General features: G+C 35.8%; 1 protein-coding gene across 4 annotated transcripts in view; it reads left to right on the forward strand.

Moving 5' to 3' along the window:
• The first annotated feature begins 1,057 nt into the window (after positions 1-1,057).
• Positions 1,058-21,483, forward strand: part of LOC134840556 (nuclear receptor subfamily 1 group D member 2-like) — a 31,414-nt gene continuing 10,988 nt past the window's right edge. The window contains exons 1-2 of one of the 4 annotated variants that reach the window (XM_063856457.1): positions 1,058-1,672; positions 19,506-20,864. In XM_063856457.1, coding sequence (XP_063712527.1) covers positions 19,817-20,864 — 1,048 coding nt within the window. In that variant the 5' untranslated portion in view covers positions 1,058-1,672; positions 19,506-19,816. The other 3 variants (XM_063856456.1, XM_063856458.1, XM_063856455.1) reach the window with 3 other exon arrangements.

Genomic DNA, 21,483 nt, shown 5'->3' on the forward strand with positions numbered 1-21,483 from the left:
TTGAATCGTTCTACAAAATTGAATTCGTCTCTGCTTATCAGTTATTTGATGTGTGTGATTTGCTTGTTCGGGTAATATTTGGCATCTCATTTGACCTTTTAAGTGGTGATGTCCGAAGTTGGATTTACCTCAAAAGGTCAACAAAAGCGAACTTTGAGATAAAAATAACAAGATGAAAGAGATTTAAACTCAACTTAGTTCGCAATTTAGACTTTGGATTTGAGATTAAGAATTAAACTACTAACTAAACACACCCCTCTAGAGTAGTGTAATTAATGATTTGAAGACTGGGTGGGGGGAGGGGGGCTGAGGAGAATTCTCTATCCAAACGAACAGAGATTTTCGCTTCGTTTTGAAATTTCTTATCCTGACAACCGTGATTTTTTTGCTGTCAATCCTACAAACTTTTTGCAGTTCTCATAAAATTTAGTATATAAACCGAGGAATTACTGGTATCTAAAAACACAAAGTTGATCTGTTCAGATTTTCAGCTCGAATTCAACCAAGTGTTGATTCGATTTAGTTCAAAATGGCCTTCATTTTCTATGCATCGGCTCTCAACTGAGAAGCAGGAATCAAAAAGTATTATTTTGTCAACATGATTTGCATAAATTTCTAAATATCCACTGAATTATTCTATCTCCCGGTAGACGACAAGAGTTTTTTAATGGCAGAAAGTTCGGACCAAGTTAACATCCTCCCCCTTAAACCGATTTAGGAGGGAGGATGTTAGCTTGGTTCAAAGCTGGAATTATTAGCTAAACAATTCTTGTTAACGATTCACCCCTCCTAACAGTTTGTTTGATTCCAAAACATGGCGTGTTGTGAATCACAACAAATAGCGCCATTCAATCCAAATCAATTCAACCGTATTCCGTGTCTGAAGCGGTTGAAAAAATGCAAAAACGTGCAAGATTTAGGAAAAATAAGCTGGTACAAGAGCTGAACAGTTTTTGTTTCTCTTTAGTGGAAGAATGGAAGTGGAATTGCGAACAAAAAATGATTTCAATGGAATGCGACGACGTATCATATCATTGTTTTTATTTTATTTTTTTTCCATTTTTGTTTAGGAGGTCATTTATCTTGCACATGTGTGTCTGTGACACTTGTTTGTTCACGGGAGGAGCTCCCCTCACTCACAATTACAATTACCCCGCCGACAGTATCTAAGAGCAGAGAAATAATTGAAAAGCACGTAGAATAAGGAGAAAAATAGAAAAACAACAAGGGAACGACAGTTGTTTGCTGAAACGAAACTACAGTTCAATTTTTGACTTCTTATTTTCAATTATTTTCTCGCTCTTTTTCTCTCGGTCTCTCGCTTTTGTTGCGTTTGTTGATTCATCAAGCCATCTTGTTTATTTGTGATTATCAGGTTGTTCAAAAAGAAAAAAGCTGAAGAGCTTTTACCTTTCATACAAATTTTCATCAGGTGAAAATTTGAGAGCGTCTGTTTGCAGTTTCATTCGAATATTTAGAACTGAAACAAACTCAAAAACAAAAATTGATTATTTATCGCGTACCTACTAAATTGGTGCAAAAATTGGTGCAAAAAATACAAAACGTTCATAACTTTTTCTCAATTCAAAACGTTTCTCAATTTTCTCAATAGTCCTTCTTTTTCGTGTGTGACAAGAAATCGTAGTTCCTGCTCTTCAAAAGTTTCCGCAAGGTTCGTACAAAATCATCACGTGTTGTTCAATTTTCAGTTTGCGTTTCAAGTAGCATGAAAAATTATACAAGCTTCTTTGCTTTCTAAATATATTTTCATACGTTTTCGTAAATATATTTCGCCAACTTCAGGGCCATATTAAAAGAAGTGGTATGGTATACCATCCTCTTTTCAAGTTGGGTTTATAAAAATTGAGCTCTTCTTGATTTTGATTTCGAACCATGCAAAACCTCTCCTGAATTTTCGACTGCAGCTTGAATCAGGACAAGTTTTTCGCATGAGACCTCGCTCGAACCTGTCTCAAGCTTAATTTAAGCAACTGATTTTATGTTAAACAAAACCCGAATACAATGTTTCATCCTCCGGTAGATCTAAAAAAAAGTTTCAAACATTTTTTCAAAAAAAATGTCTGGAAAATTTGCGTTGCCGCGGCAGCTCAAATAAGGTCAGAAAAGGTTTTCACTCCAAATTATTTTGCCGTTATTTGTAGCTCCTTATACTGAATAAAAAAGAAGAGAAACAGTAAAGTTCAAAAGTGGTAATATCTCAAAAAATACTTTCAAAAAAGGATAGCCGGTTACTGTGCAAGTAGCACAGAACTTTCCGACCACAGTTTTGAATTTTCAAGTTTTTGATTCCCAAAATTGCGCTAAAAAACTCCAAAACTACTTTTACTTGAGTAAAATTAAGTTTTCACGGCTTAAATTAAGCTTAAATAAGCTATTGCATTTATTAACTACCTCACTAATCAGCTCGAAGTTAGACCAAAAATCAAAAATTTCACATCGGTTTTTCTCGACACTGTGAAAACTTTTTTGAAATTTTCAAATGTGTCGTTCAAATCACGACTAAAAGTGCTTCAATATGATAGATCACTCAATCTTGTCCGATGATTATTTGTGGCAGCTGATTTTGCTTGGAAAACAAAAAGTTGAAAAAAAACTAAAACACCCGAATACAAAGTTCCTACCCATTTTCAATGGTCGGAACAACAATCTTGCTAGAGAAATTCATATGCCATAAAATTCATTTGGTTGCACAAGCGAAGCGTAGTATATTAGTAGGCAGAATTTTTTCTAAACTAACTCGCAAATAAGAGAGTTCCTTTGGTGGCACTTTTGGTATATTGCAATTTAATCATAATTAAGCTTCTTTAAGCATAATAATGGCAAATGTTGCTGCTTTATTTTTGGCTATTGTTAGGTCCTGTTTTAAAAAGTACATGTATTATGAAAACTTATGGGATTTGTTGTTTAGTTTTTTTTGCGACGCTTGGAAAATTTTTGCACTTTTCGCAGAACTTTTCAATAGGGGGATTTTTGGTATATTTGATTTGAATTCTTCATTTTCTCAAAATATAGAAGCACAAATCTAAGATGAAAGTTTCAATAAAAAGAAACAATTTATGGGGCCTCGCCTTCTCAAGCAACTATTCTGTTAATTTGGTGGGAAAAAAATGTTTGGCCTCAAACAAGCCCATTTTTGATATTTTGGTTTTTTTTTCTCAAAAGGGTGTTATTTCTCAAAAACTATCCGGCTAAATCGTAGATTAAGGAATTTACCCAGAAAAAAATCTTTTATGCGAATCTGATCTGCGCAAGCGGCCATGCCCTTCTTTTTGAAAAAAAATCTGGCCTTAGAAAATGACCAATTTGTGAAAGTTTGCCCGTTTTTTGTAAATGTATTCTTTTTTTTTCTTCAAAAAGTAAGCTGCTGATTTTGATGTTGATAGTTCATTGAAACTAACATGGTAAACGACTTTTCCCTGCGCAATATGTTTTAACCTGTTTTGTATAGAAAAGCTCATATGGACTTCGGAAAAATTATTTTTTAAGTTCTTACCGTTTTTTAGTAATTGAGGCACTATTCTCGAAAACTCCTAGCTAAATCTGATATTCAGTGTTCAAAAATGAGGGTGCGTAATTCTTCAATCCAAAATTCAGATTGTGGAAAGCAGAGGCTATTCCTTTGCTTTAGAAGAGAAAAGATTATGAATCTAGGCAGCACAGCAGTGCGGAAGTTCAACAGTGCCGAAAATAATTTTATTGTTAATCAGTGCCGAAAATCTTTTTTTTTTTCATTTTCGGCAATGTTGCACTTGGGCACTGTTGAACGCCCCCAACTAAATCAACCAGTGCTATCAGTATGTTGTTCTCAGCATTTATCCAAAAAATATTACAGAATCGCAAAAGTACGAAATTTGGGTGGAATAAGTAAAAAGATTTGATGAAAATTTTTGGTCGATTTGATGAAAATTACTCAATAAAGGGCTATCGCAATATGGGTCAACTTGTAAATTGTCATATATCAATTGCATTGAGACAGCAGCTTCAGTCGGTGTTTCTCAACCCAGTTATTTGTCTAAACTTTTCTGTTGAAAATATCCTCTGATCTCTAGACTTTACTTTTCGCAACTTTTGCTATGTTGTCATGTATCCGTTCTAAAATGATACCAAAAATGCCTATTACACACGGTTAATTTCCTTTAGAGGATAACACCGGCTTACAATGCCCTCAGAGCGAACGATTCGATGGTTGCTAGAATTATAAAAAGCGACAGCAGAAAGAGCACGGCTGTGTATTTTTGAGGCAGGCAGCAAGTCGAATTTCGATCAGCAGTACATCAAAAAGTTTTAGTCAAAAAATTACTTTGATGCATAATAGGGTCTTTGCAGTGTTTTGGGCGTGCTCGGAACAATCTATTTGGAAAGAAACAAAAGAGGAAATAAAGAAAGATAAAGCTAAAGAAAGAACATCAGCAGGGTTAATATTAGAGCATGATAGCAGAGCATGATCCAACATTAAAAAGGCAAACTTCAAAGTTCGGACAGTGTTCGACGCATTTTGACACATTATTGTGAGCAATTGTGAGAAAAAAAACTGAAAAACGAAAAACTATAAGATAAAACCGTCGGAGGTGGGTTTTAGATGAGCTGTATTCATTTTTCTCTGCACTAATTTAACAATCTGCTTTTTTGATAAAATTGGTCCCATTTTTGAATAAATTTTTTTGTTTTCCATATCATTATTTTGAGGGCACGGAACGGGTATAACCGAAAAGACTCATTAAATGAAAAGGTTGTTCGTATTATGCAGATGCCTTCATTGTTCCAATTGCCCTTTAGTTTTTCCTTATAACTTTTTGTCCTCAGTTTTTTTCCGGTAATAAAAGAAATATTTTGTTGACTTTTCTTCTTCCATCAGCAATATCATTTAATCAGTTGCAGTGATATAACTTGAGGCTAATGAGGAATTATTAGCATTTGAAAGGCTGGAGAATTTTTAAGCATCAAATTTACCCTTAAAAGCGGCAATCATAATAACAGTCTTCTGCCAAATCGGCGCCCATGCATCATCTATAACTCGATTTCGTCTAGTATTTTTTAAATTTCTTGTTTCCTCTACCTTTCCTCGTACTGCTTCAATAATTGATTCGATTTGATGGCCGAGCGGCGAAAACAAACAAACAGTTGGTTGTTTGGTGTGAACAAAATGGTAAATCATTGATTACTCTTCTCTTTTTTCTTCCTTTCATGCTCTTCGCTGTTTTCCTTTTCGATCATCCAAACCGATATTTGTTCACACCGCCACCATTTTTTTTTCACTTCATTCCTCTTTATCATCGTACATTAAAAAAGAATGGGAGCTACTGTACTGCGATGGCTGACGTTTTCAAAATTTGCAACCAATCAAAAACCTTTAAATTGACCAAAACTGCTTGTTTACAGATTTTTAAGCTGAAAATTCCTGAAAAATCATTGGATTGTTTTTCAAAAAAATAGAGCACAGTGAGACCTGTGAAAGAAAAAGAAGCGGTCCAAAAGAAGAATTACTTGAATAAATGTTACGCAGCTACTAGTTTTTTGACTAATGTCTACGCCATTTTTTCGGGTTCTTGTAACAATAATCGAAGGCCTCGTCAAAAAAAAATGTTACATTTTTGAGATCTTGTTATATATCCCCCCATTTCGATTTTCAGAAATTCAAATTTGGTGGCCACATTTTCAATAGCTTAAAACAATTTTCAGAAAATATATATATTTAAAAATTTTTACGTGGGTATTATATAAATAGTGAGTAATACAAATACGAACGCGCGAATGTGAAAACTCACTTAATTGTTGACATTTTTGAAATGCATATTTAATGCAGAAATGGTTGTCAAAAATAATACATGCATAGGGTGGAAATTGTTAACTAGGTCCAAAAGGGGGGGGGGGATAGTTAACAAGATCCCATTTTTGCATTTCAAAAATTATTTGATTATAAAGGAGATGCCTTCTCGTTCTAGGACAGGGCTTGGAGCGGCACACAAAACAAATTTAACAGACTGAAGTTATTTTGAGCGTGTGGGCGTCAAATGTATCAAAATATGTCCTGAATTTTTTGCAACAACCATCCCGCTTTAAAACTTACATTTTTCATTGCCCGAAAAACAATAATATTTGGCCGAGATGGGGGCATTCAACAGAGCCGAAGTACAAGAGTGCCGAAAATAAACTGATTGTTCAACAGTTCCAAAAATGATCATTTTCGGCACTGTTGTACTTCGGCACTGTTGAACGCCCCTTTTTGTATATTTAACAAGTGGCATCAATTAAAATGGCCACTTTTGACTTTTCAACTTCAGTCGATTTGAATTAATTTACTTGTAAGAGATTTGGGATGAGTAAAAAAAATCAAAATAATTTTCGGCACTGTTGAACAACATTTTGATTTTCGGCACTGTTGTACTTCGGCAGTGTTCAAAACTTACATTCTTTTGCCCGAAATACAATAATATTGGGCCGCTATCGCGACGAGATTGTCTTTCTTCCACTCATAGAATAAACGCAGTTTGTTTTTATTGTGTTGTCTTTTTTCGCGCTCTTGTGCCCTTTCTAGACCGGTATTTCAGCAGACCAATCTTTTAGCATAGAAAATGGAAACAGATCAAAAATGGAAACAGGTCTTTTAGCAGATCAACATGCAACTGATTCACACGCGCACTACGCCAGATTGTAGACGCAGGGGAGCAAGCGATCGCTACTTGCCATAGCTGCGTTTGAAAGTTAGCTTTCTTCTGACAGTTGATTGTTTTCAGTCTGCTAAAAAATTGGTATGCTCAAAGTCTTATTACGTAAGATTTATATCCTGTAATATTGTATGTATTGTATTATGGTAGAGCTGCCTGTAGCCGATAAACTTTACTGCAGACGGCAAAAGCAGTTTTTTTTTTACTAATTACTTCAGAAGACTGTTTTCTGAATTTCTGATAATGTGGTGGGTGTCCGAAAATTAAAAGATTAGTAGGGTTTAAACGTATCCAATATCCGAATCAAGAGGAGTATAATTGCACTTGTGTCAAGAAGAAACTTTTCGATAAAGATCGCTGTTGTTTCATGCGGTTGGGTTTCTCTTTGAATTCAAGTCTCCGAACATTACGCGACTATCGGCAATTTGACCGGGTCCATGAATATTAAGGTCACCATACCAGACTAAATTAAATACTTGGGATCAAGTTAACATCCTCCCCCCAATTAGACCAAGTTAAGATCCGCTACCCCCAGCGTTCAATAAATTAAATTTGCTGTGCTGCATGTAAAAATGCTAGATTCTGATTGGCTCAAAGTTCGAACTCAGAAACAAGTTAACATCCTCCCTCCTAAACGGCTTTGGGGGGAGGAGGATGTTAACTTGGTCCAAAGTTTGTCTAATCTTGAACTAGTATGCCTTTTAAGCTGACTGCCCGCTCACTGGCTCTCACTGTAAAGTTTACTTGTTGACCGAGCGAACGCGCGGCTTGAATTTGTTTTTAAGGATTTGCATGCATTATGATAAGATAAACGATACGTGCTCTATTTTCTTTGCTCTTTTCTCTGTTATAGGTCGAGATTTAGTGCATTAAGCAGATAGATGTACTTATCGAGCGGGAATAGAGTTTAAAAAATTAGAAACTGAAAGTTTGAGTTTTAGATTTATTACTGCTATCTATTTAAAATTCAGGTCCTAATTCAAAATAATGGTAAAAATTCTAGAAAAACAAACATTTGGTTGAGTGTTTTTGGGACGAATAATACAATGGATTGTAAGTTGCGATTACTCTCCAATTCCCGAGGCCCGTAATCCTTTTTCAATATGTCCTTTTATCAATTTGTTCTTGTAGCGGAACCGAACTACCATAACATCACATTAAAAAAGAGAAATGGAACAAGAGATTCTTTGTGAATTATTCTAATAAATTACAATACAGCCGCTAGCACAGTAAGCGAACAGCAAAAATGCATTAAAAATTTGCTCTAGCGGTCGATTTTTTACTTGCACTTTAAACCAAAGGCCAAAAAGAACGATCTGTCCCGTCCTGTATTGTATTCTATTCACCGTATTCGCTTATGCTCTGATCTTATAGGTGACTGTTTATTTGTAGCTTTAAAAACCGATAGCAACTTCAATGGCCAAAAAAAGTGAATGAATTAGATAATTCGGTGCGCGATGGTCGTTATTATAAACGCAGTTCTTGATTATTTAACATTGTTAATATGAAGAGGTTAGTACTTCACTTATAGAAACAAGCGTTCGTTTTTTGAGCATAAATTTATTTGTACATCGAAGCTTATTCAATTGAGGTGAAACAGGTTCGTTGCTTATTTCGATGCCCTGATCCTGAACCCAAAATTTAAAAAAAAACCAAAAACCGTTCAAGAATAGTTGGGTCCCTGGTAAAAAAGCTAGTTTGAATAATGGCAAAAGTATGCTAGTTGGGTCTGAAAAATCTAGATGGGTCTCTGTCTCTGAAGAATTTGCTTGAGCTTAAGATCTGCAGGGAACAAGTATGATAGTTCCCTAACATTTTGGTGGGTCCCTGAAGCAATTTTTTTGTGCTTAAAATGTTCGGAACAGGTTTAGAATTTGTTGGCTTTCATACTTGCTTTTTTCAGGTACCCAACTATCATACTTGTACCATCTGCAGAAACAAGGGTGATCATTAAAAATGAGGAGGAACTGTGTTCGGGTGTGTTAGTGTTTTTTTTTTCACGCAAACCACAAATAATCATCGGAATGGGCCGAGTGATATATCATATTAAAGCCCTTTCAGTCATAATTCAAACATTAGAAAAAAATCAATAAAAAATTCCCGGTGCTGAGAAAAACAGGTTTGAACTTTTGGATCAACCGTACAATCTCCTCCCTAAGTGACCTACCCTGGAATTTCCTCCCCAAGCATGCATTCTGAAAAAAAAATAATTCTGAAAAACCATGCATTTCATGCTAACTCGCAAAATGTATATATATATTTTTTTTTATACAAATAGTATATTGATTGGATACAGAATTAGTTAAATTGACGTTTTAATGAAGTTTCGATAATTAAATCCGTTGTTGGTGATATAACTATTCTATTCTAAGTGATTGTGGTGAAAATTCGTGATTAGAGGTGGGGGGGGGGGGGGGGTCGAACGATTAATCCGAAATTTTTGAGATGTAGTCTAATTTCGAGCTTGTAACGCGATCAAATACTGCACGTCAAATGGAAATTGACTTTCTTCCAGACTTATAGGATAAAAAACTTGATTTTACTGCATCAAAAAACTAGCTTTGGGTGTTTCATTCAGCGCTTATTTGGAAATGAATGTTTTCTTAGAATTTTTAAAATTATTCTACAAAAATGAAAAACAAAAGTAGTTTTTTTTTCACGTTTTTAATTGGTATTCAATTTTTAAATACAAGTGTAGATCATACTTATACACTTATTTTCTACGCGATCATATAGTTCTCGAATCACAACACCCACTAAAAACGACACTAATTTGAAGAAAGTTTTAAAAATAATTTCCCTTTTTTCTATGAATATGGTAGGAGCATTCTGGGCTACTTGCGCAGCAACAGGCTATCCTTTTTTACATTGGTTTTTGACATTTTATCAAAAATCGCGTGGCCCATTTTTCATACTTGATATTTTCAGTGTGCTTCGTTAATAAGACGACATGCCATGAAGACGACATGCCATTAAGTCAAATAAGTGTTTCTACATGTAGAATGAGCAATTCGAAATTAAGCCGTTTAATTTCATCGGAAATACGGTGTGGAGAATTGCGTATAGCGTCGTCGTAAAGTCCCATCAAAAGCGGTTGTCTTAAGAGCTGTCGTCTTATTGACCGGTCACCTATTTTAAGGGACCAAACTATCATGCTTGGATCTACTTAAGAATCACGTAGTATCTGCTAAACAAATGCCACCCCTATAAATAAAAGCCGTAGAGCGTTCTGTTCAAAATTCGAATTTTGCTACATCCTGATTGGTCGAAAATTTGACTTATGTAATCTACCTAGCAATTACCCCACCCTCTTTCTTGAAGGGGTTAATTGTTAAGTATATCCTCATACTTGTACCTGAATGACGAGTCCGCAACTTTTCTCACAACCTCAATAATAGTTTAAAATTTTGCATCAAATTAAAACTCTCCCGTTTTCAAAAAATGGAGGGGTATTGTTAATTAGATTAAAATTGACGAATTTTCGGACAATCAGAAAACAGTAAAACTAGAATTCCCAATAGAAAGTTGTAGTGCCAATTTACTGTATTTATTTATAGGGCTGGATATTTTTACTGTAATTTACTGTATTTTTTCTAATGTCACTTTATATTAATAGGGGGATTTTTTTAAACTAGATACCATAGGGGGAGTTGTTAAATATATCAAATGTTTTTTTAACCCTTTTTGCCGAGCATTTTAAAGACCTTAGAAAATTTCTTCAAGGGTCTTTTGTTATACGGCCCAATTTTAGAACTCTTAATTAACCTTCTGTTTTTATTGAAAACGCTGAAGTTTCTTTTCGCTGCTATTAATTTTAATCAACCAGATTTGAGTATCAAAATAGCAAAAAAATTAGTTTTTGGGCCGTATAACAGAAAAAAGATCCCCATGTAAAATTTACGCAACTATAATATTAGTAGCGAAAGTTTTTTTTTTATGTATGGATCTCATTACTTGTACGTAAGGATCCCATCGCGTATTCTTTTTCCGTAGGAAATTCGTTTTTTTTTTCAGTTTTGGTTTCTGTTGAGCTCAGCATAAAAAATCGCAATGCGCAAAAAGAATAGCCGTTTGCTAAGCAACTAGCACAGAAAACTGACCACCTTGATAAATTTGTGCCGTTTATTTGTACGTAGTTTGATGAGAAAAAGCTTATAACGTTAGAAAATCGGTCATAATTGACTACAATGTAATTTTTGCAGGATTTTTGAATTTAAAAATTTTAATACCAAGAGGCGCCTTAAAAAACATTAGTAACAAAAGTTTTTTGCGCCCTAAATAAAATTGTTGCCTATTATCGAGGCTACTTGGTTCACTCGAGTTTTTCACGACTGAAAGGGCTTTGATATGATATATCACTCGACCATTGATAAAATGTGCTTACTATACGATGCTTCCCTTTTGGTGAAATTTCATCGCGTCAATGATCAAAGCTTCAGGCAAAATATACTATCTAATTTTAGAAACGAATTCTTCCGATTATTTAAAAAACGGGGAGGATTTTTGTATTCGGGTGTATTTTAGTTTTTTTTTCTTTTTTTATTTTTCACGCAAAATCAGCTACCACAAATAATCATCGGAGAGAGTTGAGTGATATAGCATTTTACAGCCTTTTTAGTCGTGATATTTTGTTTTAATAGCTTACAATAGTTTGTTTTAATAGCTTAAAAGCTTTCAATTGCTTGATTAAAGCGGTAAAAACTCAGTTTTTAGTCGCTTAAACTTAACTTTTTTGAGTTGTTCAGCGCTTTTTTGGAAAAAAAAACGTTAAAAATTTGATAAAAATTTTTTAAAAAAAAACTGCAAAAAAAACTTTTAAAAAAATTCGAGAATTTTTTTGTTTTTCTAGTCATTTTTGAATAGAAATTGTTTTCCAATTTGGTTATTTTACTATGACTGTCGAATCTGATAAAACTGTAGTTTTTGTTCAGATCTTTTTATCACACCACGCAGAAAAAACGACAATAATTTAAAAAATAAAACTTTTCTGTTATGTTTTTGCAAGAGTATGGTCGGGCCATTCTGTGCTACTTGTACGGCAACCGGCTATTCTTGTTGTTACTTCGTTTTTTTCACGTTTTCTTTTTCTGATTGGCTATTTCCCTTTAAGTCATCTGATTTGCTAATTGATACATAGCAGTGGAAAATGTTTCACGCACACCTCACCTCTCATGTCAAATAAATGCACACAAGAGCAAGCAAACAGTCGCTACTTGCCAATGCCGCTTTACTTGCCGATTTCACGTAGTATGCAGTCTTTTTTTTGTAGACAATTTAAAACTTTTCGATTTGTTGAAGTTTAAAGAAAGTTCAAGTATAATGATATCTTTTACCCCATAGAAGAATGGCCCAATGTAGAACGGAGGAAGTAAGGCTGGGGTCTAATAAAAAATGTTTTGACATGTTAATGCGCGCTCAAAACCTTGTTTTCTATGTAACAATCCAAGGTGTCCAGCTCTCAAAGAGAAGTGTGCTTTTGTTCTCTAGACTAGTTTTGATAATTTTATTACGCATCAAAGCAATTGAATCTTTGATTCCAAAATTTAAAAATGCGTTTAAGTTCTAGTTTTATATGGACAGAGCATACGCAGAGTTTTTTCCGCGCTCAGAATTACAAAAAAAATTGAGGCTTACTTCAGAGCTAGATGGATATCGCTTCATTTTGATGTTAAAACCAGGTCCAACTATGAAATTTTCATGAGTGAGGCAGTATTTTATGACGATTTTAAGCATAATTTTTAATTCTGTTTTCTTGAAAGTTTGATAATCAAAAGGTTCCGTGATTGACTGTGTTCTGAGCATTTTGTTTAATCAAACGCTGATATTACAGTCAAAGAAGCAAATGCAGATCTAAAAGTCAAAGAAGCAAATGTTTCATCTGCCTTTGAAAATTTGGTGAATCGGTATTTGCTAGAGTTTTACTTCAATTTTTCTGTGCACAACAATTAAGCATTGGAAAATTGTGTCTAATATTTGAAGAGGAACTTTGTATTCATGTGTTTGAGTTTTTTTTGTTTTGTTTTCCACGCAAAATCAGGAACCACAAATAATCATCGGAATGGGTCGAATGATATATCATAATAAAGCCTTTTCAGTCGTGATTCGAGCGACTTTCAAAATTTTTTAAAAATTGTCGCAGTTTCAAATTTTTGAGCTTTAGTCTAATTTCGAGAGTAACGCGATCGAGTAACGTTTGTTATATGAAAATTTACTTTTTTATAGACTGTGGGCTCACCAAACTTAATTTTAATAAAGAGAATACTTATTTTGGATGATTCGGTCTGCGCTTATTTGGCAATAAAGGTTTTCTAAAAAAAAATTAAATGACAAAAAATGAGAATTTTTTTAATTTTAATTTTTTTCCATTTGTTGTTTGGTGTTCAATTTTCGAAGAAAAATGTTATGGACTTACCTAATTCACTAACTTTGTACGCATTTGTATAGTTCTCAAACCACACCACGACACTAATGTGAAGAAAAGAAACGAAAAAAAAACTTTCTTTTATGATTATTGTCGGAACATTCTGTCCTACTTGTACAGCAACGGCTATCCTTGTTCTAATTATAATTTCAGACTGTATTTTTGTAGCTTTGTTTTCCTCTCACCTTCCCATAACAAATTTTGAGAGTTGATTTTACGTCAAACAGTTTTTGATTACAATTTATTTTGGCTTAACTTCATCCTTTTGTGATAAGCCGACTAAACGGTTGATATGCGAAGCGTTATAGAGCAAAGAGGACTATAAATATTTCTTATTTCAATTTGCGCCACTTAAAAATTGCTTTCACTGTTTCACATCGTGATTGTCAGTTAGTTTCTGTTCTATTTATGCTTCTTTTCTCTTGAATCTAAAATCGGTCATTTCAATTTCACCTCTATTCAAATTCCCTTTTTCTTTTTTTGGCTCTATCATGTTAATCGTTCTAGCGTCGTAAATATTTGGTAACGACGCTAAATTAAAGCCATCGTTTGTTATTTTTGCCTTTTGCCTGAAGCAGGAACTGAATTTCCTCTGATAAAACGGTAGCTTGTTTTTATCAGATTGTTTTATGTTCTACTTTCGAATACAAAAGGTTGGGGATGTAGGGAGTTTTATTCAAGCACACCAATTTCATTCCTCGAGCCCTTGAGCTCTGCTCAACGCCTTAAATTGCAAACTTAAAAAGACCCCCCTTCCTCAGGGTTTCGACCCCCTCACCAACCAAAGGGTCCCTACAATTTTCTAAAGGCATTAATACATAATAAATTTAAAAGGGAGCGCGCCAAATCAACACAATTTTTTGGTCAAAATTTTCCAAAAAGCCAAAAATGCTTTTTGACCTTTTTTTTCAAAAACTTATCTACGGCGCAAAATTTTTGTCAAAATAGGGTCAAAAATTTACACAGAGGCAGCGCTGAGCTTTGCATCTCTTGCGATTCAAAATTGAATGAATGCGTTTAAAATCACTGAAAAGAAAAATTAAAAAAAAATTTGGAATATCGATTTGTCAATAAAAATTATTAAAATTACAAAAACAGTCCAATTTATCCGTAAAAAATTTACGTAAAAAATTTACCTGTACAGTGAGCTTTCGGAATGCAGGAAAGAAGCGGAATTTTTGCGGAACTAAGCCGACAAAATAAGTAGACAGACAGTTATCAAACTAGCCGAAAAGGTATCGGCTGGAATGGAATTCCTGAGACTTGGTCGTCTCAAGCAATGGTGTTACAGCAACTTGGAAGAAAGCTGAATCTTCAAAAAAAAGTCGGACTTCGGGACTAAGATGCAAACAATAAACAGACGGACGATATTCCGAAAAAGCAAAGTTTGCAAAAAAAAAACAAGTCGAGCCGAATCTTTTGCTGTTGTTGTTGTTGTCTAGGTGCCCGTAGTTTGGCCCTCCTTTTGTCCGTCGTTTGTGGCTTCTTCCGTCTCGAGTTGTAAGAAAGTCGAAAATAACAAAGTCTCTCTTTTTTTCATCAAACGACGCAATAAGAGGTCACTAAGTGGATATAAAATAAGCTGCAACCTATAAAGCCGAAAAAAGACAAAAAAAATTGAAAAAAAAAATGAAATTTTAACAAACTGAGTTTGTAAAATTACAATCAACATAAAAAGCAAATTTCGAGCATTTTTGGCGCCTCTGAAATTTTTTATACATTTTTTTAGCAAATCGAAACAACCCTAATAATAAGCCTTCCTAAACCATTGAAAACTTGCCTCTGCCCCCCAGGTAAAGTTCAGAGAAAGTACGGCGAAAACGCATGTTTGGTTAACTTTCTGGACAGTTTGTTGGATCGCGCGTCTCAGTGGTTTTTTGGTTTACAATGGGCGTGGTAATATAGTATCTTTGGATGGCGAGAAGGGTTTCCCCATTTTCCAAACCTTCCCCTGAAATAGAGTACAGTAGTAGCTCAGGGGCATAAATCTTCAGGCTAAAAGCCCAAGTTTAGCGTTGAATACTAAGCTGCATTTAGTGTTCTCGAAGGGGTTTCCAAACATGGCGCTTTTAGTGAAGATTTCTGCCATTTGTTTAAAAAGCCTTTGGATCCACAAGATTTGTTTAAAAATCCCTTGGATTCAGTACAGATCCAGCCTTTGCATCCAAAACATAAGAACCAGACCTGTCAATTCAAGGTTAAAAAAACATGTTCAATTAAATTCCCTCCTGCCCACAAGAGAAATAAAAGCCCGAAAGAGCAAATAAAAACCCTAATTTAACTAAATCAAGAAGAATGAAAAGAAAAATCAGACAAACAATTGAGAGCTTTGCTAATCGAAGCACCATTCAATTTTAGTTCACCTGTTCTATTGAAACAGGTCGCAGCACAGCAACCACTGCTGAACTTCTATTCAAAATTTACTTTCCCAACAGTTAAAATTTTGTTCCCTCCTCCGAATCAATTTTGCAAGGTCTGCAGCAAATTTTACAGCCCAAATTATCATGAAGTTGTGATACTCTCATCTAAGCCAAGCTCCATTTGGATTTCAAATTGAACTGTTTCTGATTTGAATTTTTAAAATATTTTTATTATTTTTTTAAAAAGTCAAAATCAAAAAGCAATCCTGTCATGGAGCGTCAAGGAGTTTATTTTAGATTAGGAAAATTGCAATAAAATCAGGATTTTCGAAAATATTGTCGACTTTTTCTAGGTCGATCAAATTGATTTTCGGAGCTCGAGCTCTCCGAAATCACAAAAAAGGCGAGATTTTGAAAGTTTTTAGCGCTTATTGGAATTTTTTGACGAAAAATCGTGCTCTTTTGGATCGCGCTCCCTCTCAAAATTAGCATAAATTGGCGCCGAAATTGTTTATAAATTTTTTAAAGTCTGTTTGCCAAAAATGGAGGTCACAAGCAAAGTAGTGCCAATGGCGATGGGTTCCAATCCCTGAAAGAGGCGTCCACCCCCTCCCCCCCCCCCCCCCCCCCCCCTACATCCGCTACAGTATTCACTCTCGATTTTCTCACTTTTTATTATGATTTTTATTAAGCAAGTAAGCGCTTATTTCTAGCCTAACTTGGACGAATTAGTTCTCACAAATGGTAAATAAGAGGTTTGAATCCCATTTTTTAATTACAATTTTTTACCTAGTTTTGTATTTTTTTTTGCTTTTGCTGGCTAAGTTTAATTTTTTTTTCATATTATTATGAGTATTTTGTTACTTTTATTATCACTTTTTTTAAAATGTAATAATTTTTTATTATTGTTATCATTATCATTACTATTGTTCCGATTTCGGAATATTTATGCTTGGGCAGGGTTTTTCATATAGTCAATTTTTGACGAGAGTTTTATAAACTATCTGAAAGATATTGCTATTCGGAGTTCAAATGTTAGAAAAACATATTTCACCTGAGATCATTTTTCCCGTAAATTTATGGTGGTTTAGAAATTGCTGAATTTGGCCAATTTGGGATATTTAACACGCGATATATTGCGTTCTTGTAACATGGGTTCTTTGAATTGAGGCAAGCCTTTTTGTCTCATTATTCAGACAGACGCTAAAAAACACTACTTTGTAGTTCACATTAGCGTCTGGTAGAACAAATTGAAGACAAAAAGTTATTAACTTTTTTCATTATATTCGAGGATTTCGTCAATTTTTCAACCAAAAAGCTTTTTAACTGTCCTTAAAGTGCAGTCGTATCATGCAGGGCTTCGCTCTGATATACGAGTAGTCTTGTTATAATTGATACATGTGTTTTATGGTTATCATGGCTATTGTTCCGACTACGTAGATTGAAGGAGCTTACAATCCAATTGTTTTTCTACGCAAAATCAGGTACAGTAATCAATTCCAGATGACGTAGGTTGATACATCATATTGAAGGCCTATCATATGACATTTTGAGCTGTATACAAAATTCGGAACGTTTTAACAGTGTCGAATCCGTCCCCGTCCCCCCCCCCCTAAATCCGCTACTAAATGAAACTGTAATCAAATCCTTCCTTTCCACAAAAAATAAACAGAAATTGGTCAGATTTCTGAAAAAAAAAACTAAAATCATTTTTTTCTTCATCTTTTAAGGATTTTTTCTGCAAAGTTAAGCGTGGTGGGAATTTTCTGTGGTATTTGAACAGCAACCTACCATTTTTATTTTTGTTTTTCCTACTACTTATGGATAGAGAACGAAGTTTGGCCTATGGCTAAAATGATGCAACAATTCTTTACACTGCTGAGAAAACTCAGACTGATTATTTTGTTTGAAAAGTTTTTGAATTTTTTTTGCTATGATTGCTGTACTGTAGTGTTATTGGAACTTTTCGTCCTTCATAGAACTGACCATTTTTGTTTATTTTTGATGATTATTTGTTGATATTATGAAATAAAAACAGAGAAATCATGAAAAAAAAACTGTTAAAGCATGTATTTTCTCCGAAATATCTCTCTCTCTCTCTCTCTCTCTCTCTTTGTTTCAAGTGGCCTCTAGAATTTATGACTAAGCTTAGAAAGGCCTTTGAGGTTTCAGACGAGCCTCAATTTTGACGGCGGTTATCATGTTTGCGCACTGCTGCCGCACCCTGTTGGCATTGAGGTAATGGAATTGTGAACTAGTCTGACTAGTGGTTATTCACTGCCAGAGTTTTCTCTAGTTGTTTCTTTCCTCCTCCAATTTCCAAGAAAGCAAAACAAAATATAGCCCGGATTGAAATCCAGTTTAGGCGATTTATACCTTTTCCGGTTATTTCTACTGTTTCTTTTCCGCTGTTCCATATGATTGAATTATTATGATAGCTGACTTTTTTTAGACAAAACTGATGGGACCTCAAAATGATTTTGTTTTTCTAAAGTTTTAAAAAACCTTGTAAAAAAGCTTGCTGTTTTTTTTGGTTGTTTGGTCACAGAACCAGAACTTTTGCAAGATAACCTTTCGGCAAATGTGGTAAAAGTTCATAAGCTACTGCATGCCCGGAGTGTAGTTTTAGCTGAAACGTTTCAAATGAGTTTCTACTTTTAGCAAAATAAAAGAGTAAAACGGTGGTCAAATTTGTACCGGCGGCAAAGAAAATACTGGTCAATTCAGATCAATTGGAATTACTTTCAAGTTTCAAACATTTGCTCAAAATTTGCTCTCGGCTTGAACCTCAAAGTTCACAAATGGTAATTAGGAGGTGGAAAAAATGTTGGTAATATTACCATCAGTTCATCATGCTGCTTTAAGCAGAGAGATGAAGCAGCAGAAACAAAAAAAATGAAATGTTTTAAATCAAAACGCCATTGAACCAAATTGTTAGGCGCAAATTGGTTCTGTTTTACAAAATAAGGACTTTTCCAAAGTTTTCAAACCAATTTTTGATTAAGATGGGTTCCGTCTGTTTTTTTTTGTAATTTTCAATTTAGAGGATGTTGCTCGGGTGGCGAATAGCACGCGTGGGATTTGGTTATGATAAAATTAATTGTTACAGTAAAAGGTAAAGGTAGACTTGCTGCTAGTATTGGTATTATAAATTGGCAATCTTCAGATATATATTTTCTTCTACTGAGTTCACTTAGTTCGATTTGTCTGCCTGTGGTAATTGTGTTATGTAAACTGAAAGAGCGGCTTTTGCGGCTTGTTTTGCGGAGCGATCGTTTCAAACGTAGATTTGACGACACTGTTTGCTGAGACGACAAGAGGCCGCTTTCCTTTCTTTTGACCGCTAAGGCGAACTTTAAGCCCACCTAGAGCACTACCGCCATTACCACTGCCGTAATAAGCACAACCATTACAGCCCAAATCCTTCCACCGTTCACCCTCGCCCCAATTACGATAAACTAATACTTTTGTATATCAGCATGAAAGTGCCCACTTCTAGATTATGATTCGCCAGTTCCTTCTTAGAATGCCAAACTCTATATTGCTGCTGATGCCGCTCAGCTAAAGGTAGGTGGTGATCAGTTAAAAGCTTTTTAATTTGAACTCATCCCTCATCATCTTAATAAATTTATGACTGTTTACTCGGCATTAAATGATTACTGTTTTATTTATTTTAATTTTTAAAACAATTTTCTCTGGCTGTCGTCTATTTTATTTTTACATTGCGCGGATTTTTTTGTACAATAAATTTGTAGTTGAGGGGTAAAGATGTTTCATTGTTTCGACCACTATCGAACAAGTGAGACGAAACTATAGCGTAACTCGCAGGGGTCAACTAAGGTAGTAGTATGAAATTAAAGCCTTTTTAGTTGTGATTCGGATTCATAAAAAAAATGAAGAAAAAAAGTATCATAAGTATATTTTGTTCATTTTTTTGCAACGATATCTATGGTCAAAACGTTTTTGATTAAATGTGAAAATACTTGGTGTGTTTGACTTTCGAAGTGTCAGCTGGACTGATTTTGAGGTTTGCTCTAGCATTGGTTGCTTGTGAGAAGCGAAATACTCTTGGGTTGTGTCCTACTTCTCTAGCTACTTCTCATTCTGATTCTATTTCTAATGTGCTCACTGAGAACTACCTTTTATTGGTGGCCGCGGCTGCTTCTGCTAATCGAACCAACAACATCATCAACAACAATAATAACAACAACCGTTTCAAATTGAGGACTGCACCGCCCCCTCTGATCATTGGCTCTTCTCACCCCTCCTCCCCCTCAAGATCCTCGGAAGCCCTTCATTGTCACAACTACAGTTACCATAGACCCACCCAATTGCCCCGCTCAGTCCATATGGGCGATCCTAAAGCCCCCTCTGTCCCTACGGTCTTCACGGCAGCTACTCTTCTTGGACTGAACTGCAATCCAAGCTCGGATTCTATCTACAAATCGACCCCCTTCTCCAATCCCAGACTCAAACTCCACCCCCCTAACGGACCCCCCAATCAGTCCGCGGTCACAGCTACTGCCCTAGAGGACATTCGGAGGGAAAGGTCGCTCAATAACTCCTCGTCTCACAACAATTCCAACCAGGTCACTACTTCATCTCCTACCTCTATCCATTCTATCCCTAGAGCACCCCCCAAAGCCAAAAACCCACCCTCGCCATTGTCAGTGCCCGTAGCCCCTCCCCCATCAAAACCTGCCTCCAAATCGCCCGACCTCGACGAGAGCCCACAGTGGGAGGAATGTGGTAACAACCCCGCCTCTGTCAGCTCGAATTCAGACGCAACAATTGTGAAGCTAAACTCCGAAGGAAAGTTAAACTCCCCCGGCTACCCAAGCGCAGAGCAAAAACGAACACATCCAATGGATCAACCGAATAGCATTAGAAAACCGACCCGACTCAGTTTAGGCGAAGCCTCGCCCTTTGGAAATGGAGGACCCTTCTCGGAACCGATGATCGCCGGTTCGAATCCCGAAAATGTTCGCTCTGTAGACGCCTCTCCACGCAACCTGAAAATGGAGCCCAAAAGTGTGCAGTTTTATGAGAACTATGACGACAACTGCCTTCCGCCGAACAAAAGGCGTCGGCGATTTTCAGTAACAGCTGCTGACATACCCATGCCCCCTCTATTGCTCGAACCCGGCTCTATCGGGGCTTCATCTGGGGATTACAACTCACCTCCGGGGGGTATGGACGACGAAGACTACGACAGGGATTCCCCTCCCCAGAGTCCGCTGGAGTTGACGGAAGCTGACTCGCCTTTAGTTCCGAGGAAGCGAAGAAGACATTTGTTGGGTAAAAACGGGGAGCCGCTGGGTGTGTTAAAGTGTGCCATATGTGGTGATTCTGCTTCCGGCTACCACTACAACGCGCTCAGCTGCGAAGGTTGCAAAGGTAAGCTGCACTCCCCTCTCCCATCGTCCAGTGACCAAAAATTGGTGATCATTCATAAAACTTGTCGGTCCGACCAGGCTATAAACATTGACGGAAAGCAAATAAAATTTAGATGAAAAGTCTGAAAACTTTAGCACCCAACATAGTTTTTGTTGTAGTAACCCTCTAGCACAAAACAGCGGCTTTTACCTGTTGGTTGATTTGTATCAATACCGGTCTGTCTAATATAGGCAGAAGTCTGCTTGAAAGTTACTACTGACGGACCTCCCCTATTTCGATTTTCAGAAATTCAACTTTGGCGGCCACATTTGCAATAGCTTAAAACAATTTTCAGATTTTTCAGAAAACAATATTTAAAATTTTTTACGTGGGTATTATATAAATAGTGAGTAATACAAATACGAACGCGCGAAAACGAAAACCCACTTAATTGTTGACGTTTTTGAAATGCATATTTTATACAGAAATGGTTGTCAAAAATAATACATGCATGAGGGGGGGGGGGGAGGGGGGTAGTTTACAAGGTCCAAAAAGGGGGGGGGGATAGTTAAGAAGATCCCTACGGCTCTTAAATGGTATCAGACAATGTTGCAGTTTCAATTCTACGTGACATTTAAAA

The sequence above is a fragment of the Symsagittifera roscoffensis genome, chromosome 2, assembly GCF_963678635.1.
Source record: "Symsagittifera roscoffensis chromosome 2, txSymRosc1.1, whole genome shotgun sequence".
Classification (NCBI taxonomy): Eukaryota; Metazoa; Xenacoelomorpha; order Acoela; family Convolutidae; genus Symsagittifera; species Symsagittifera roscoffensis.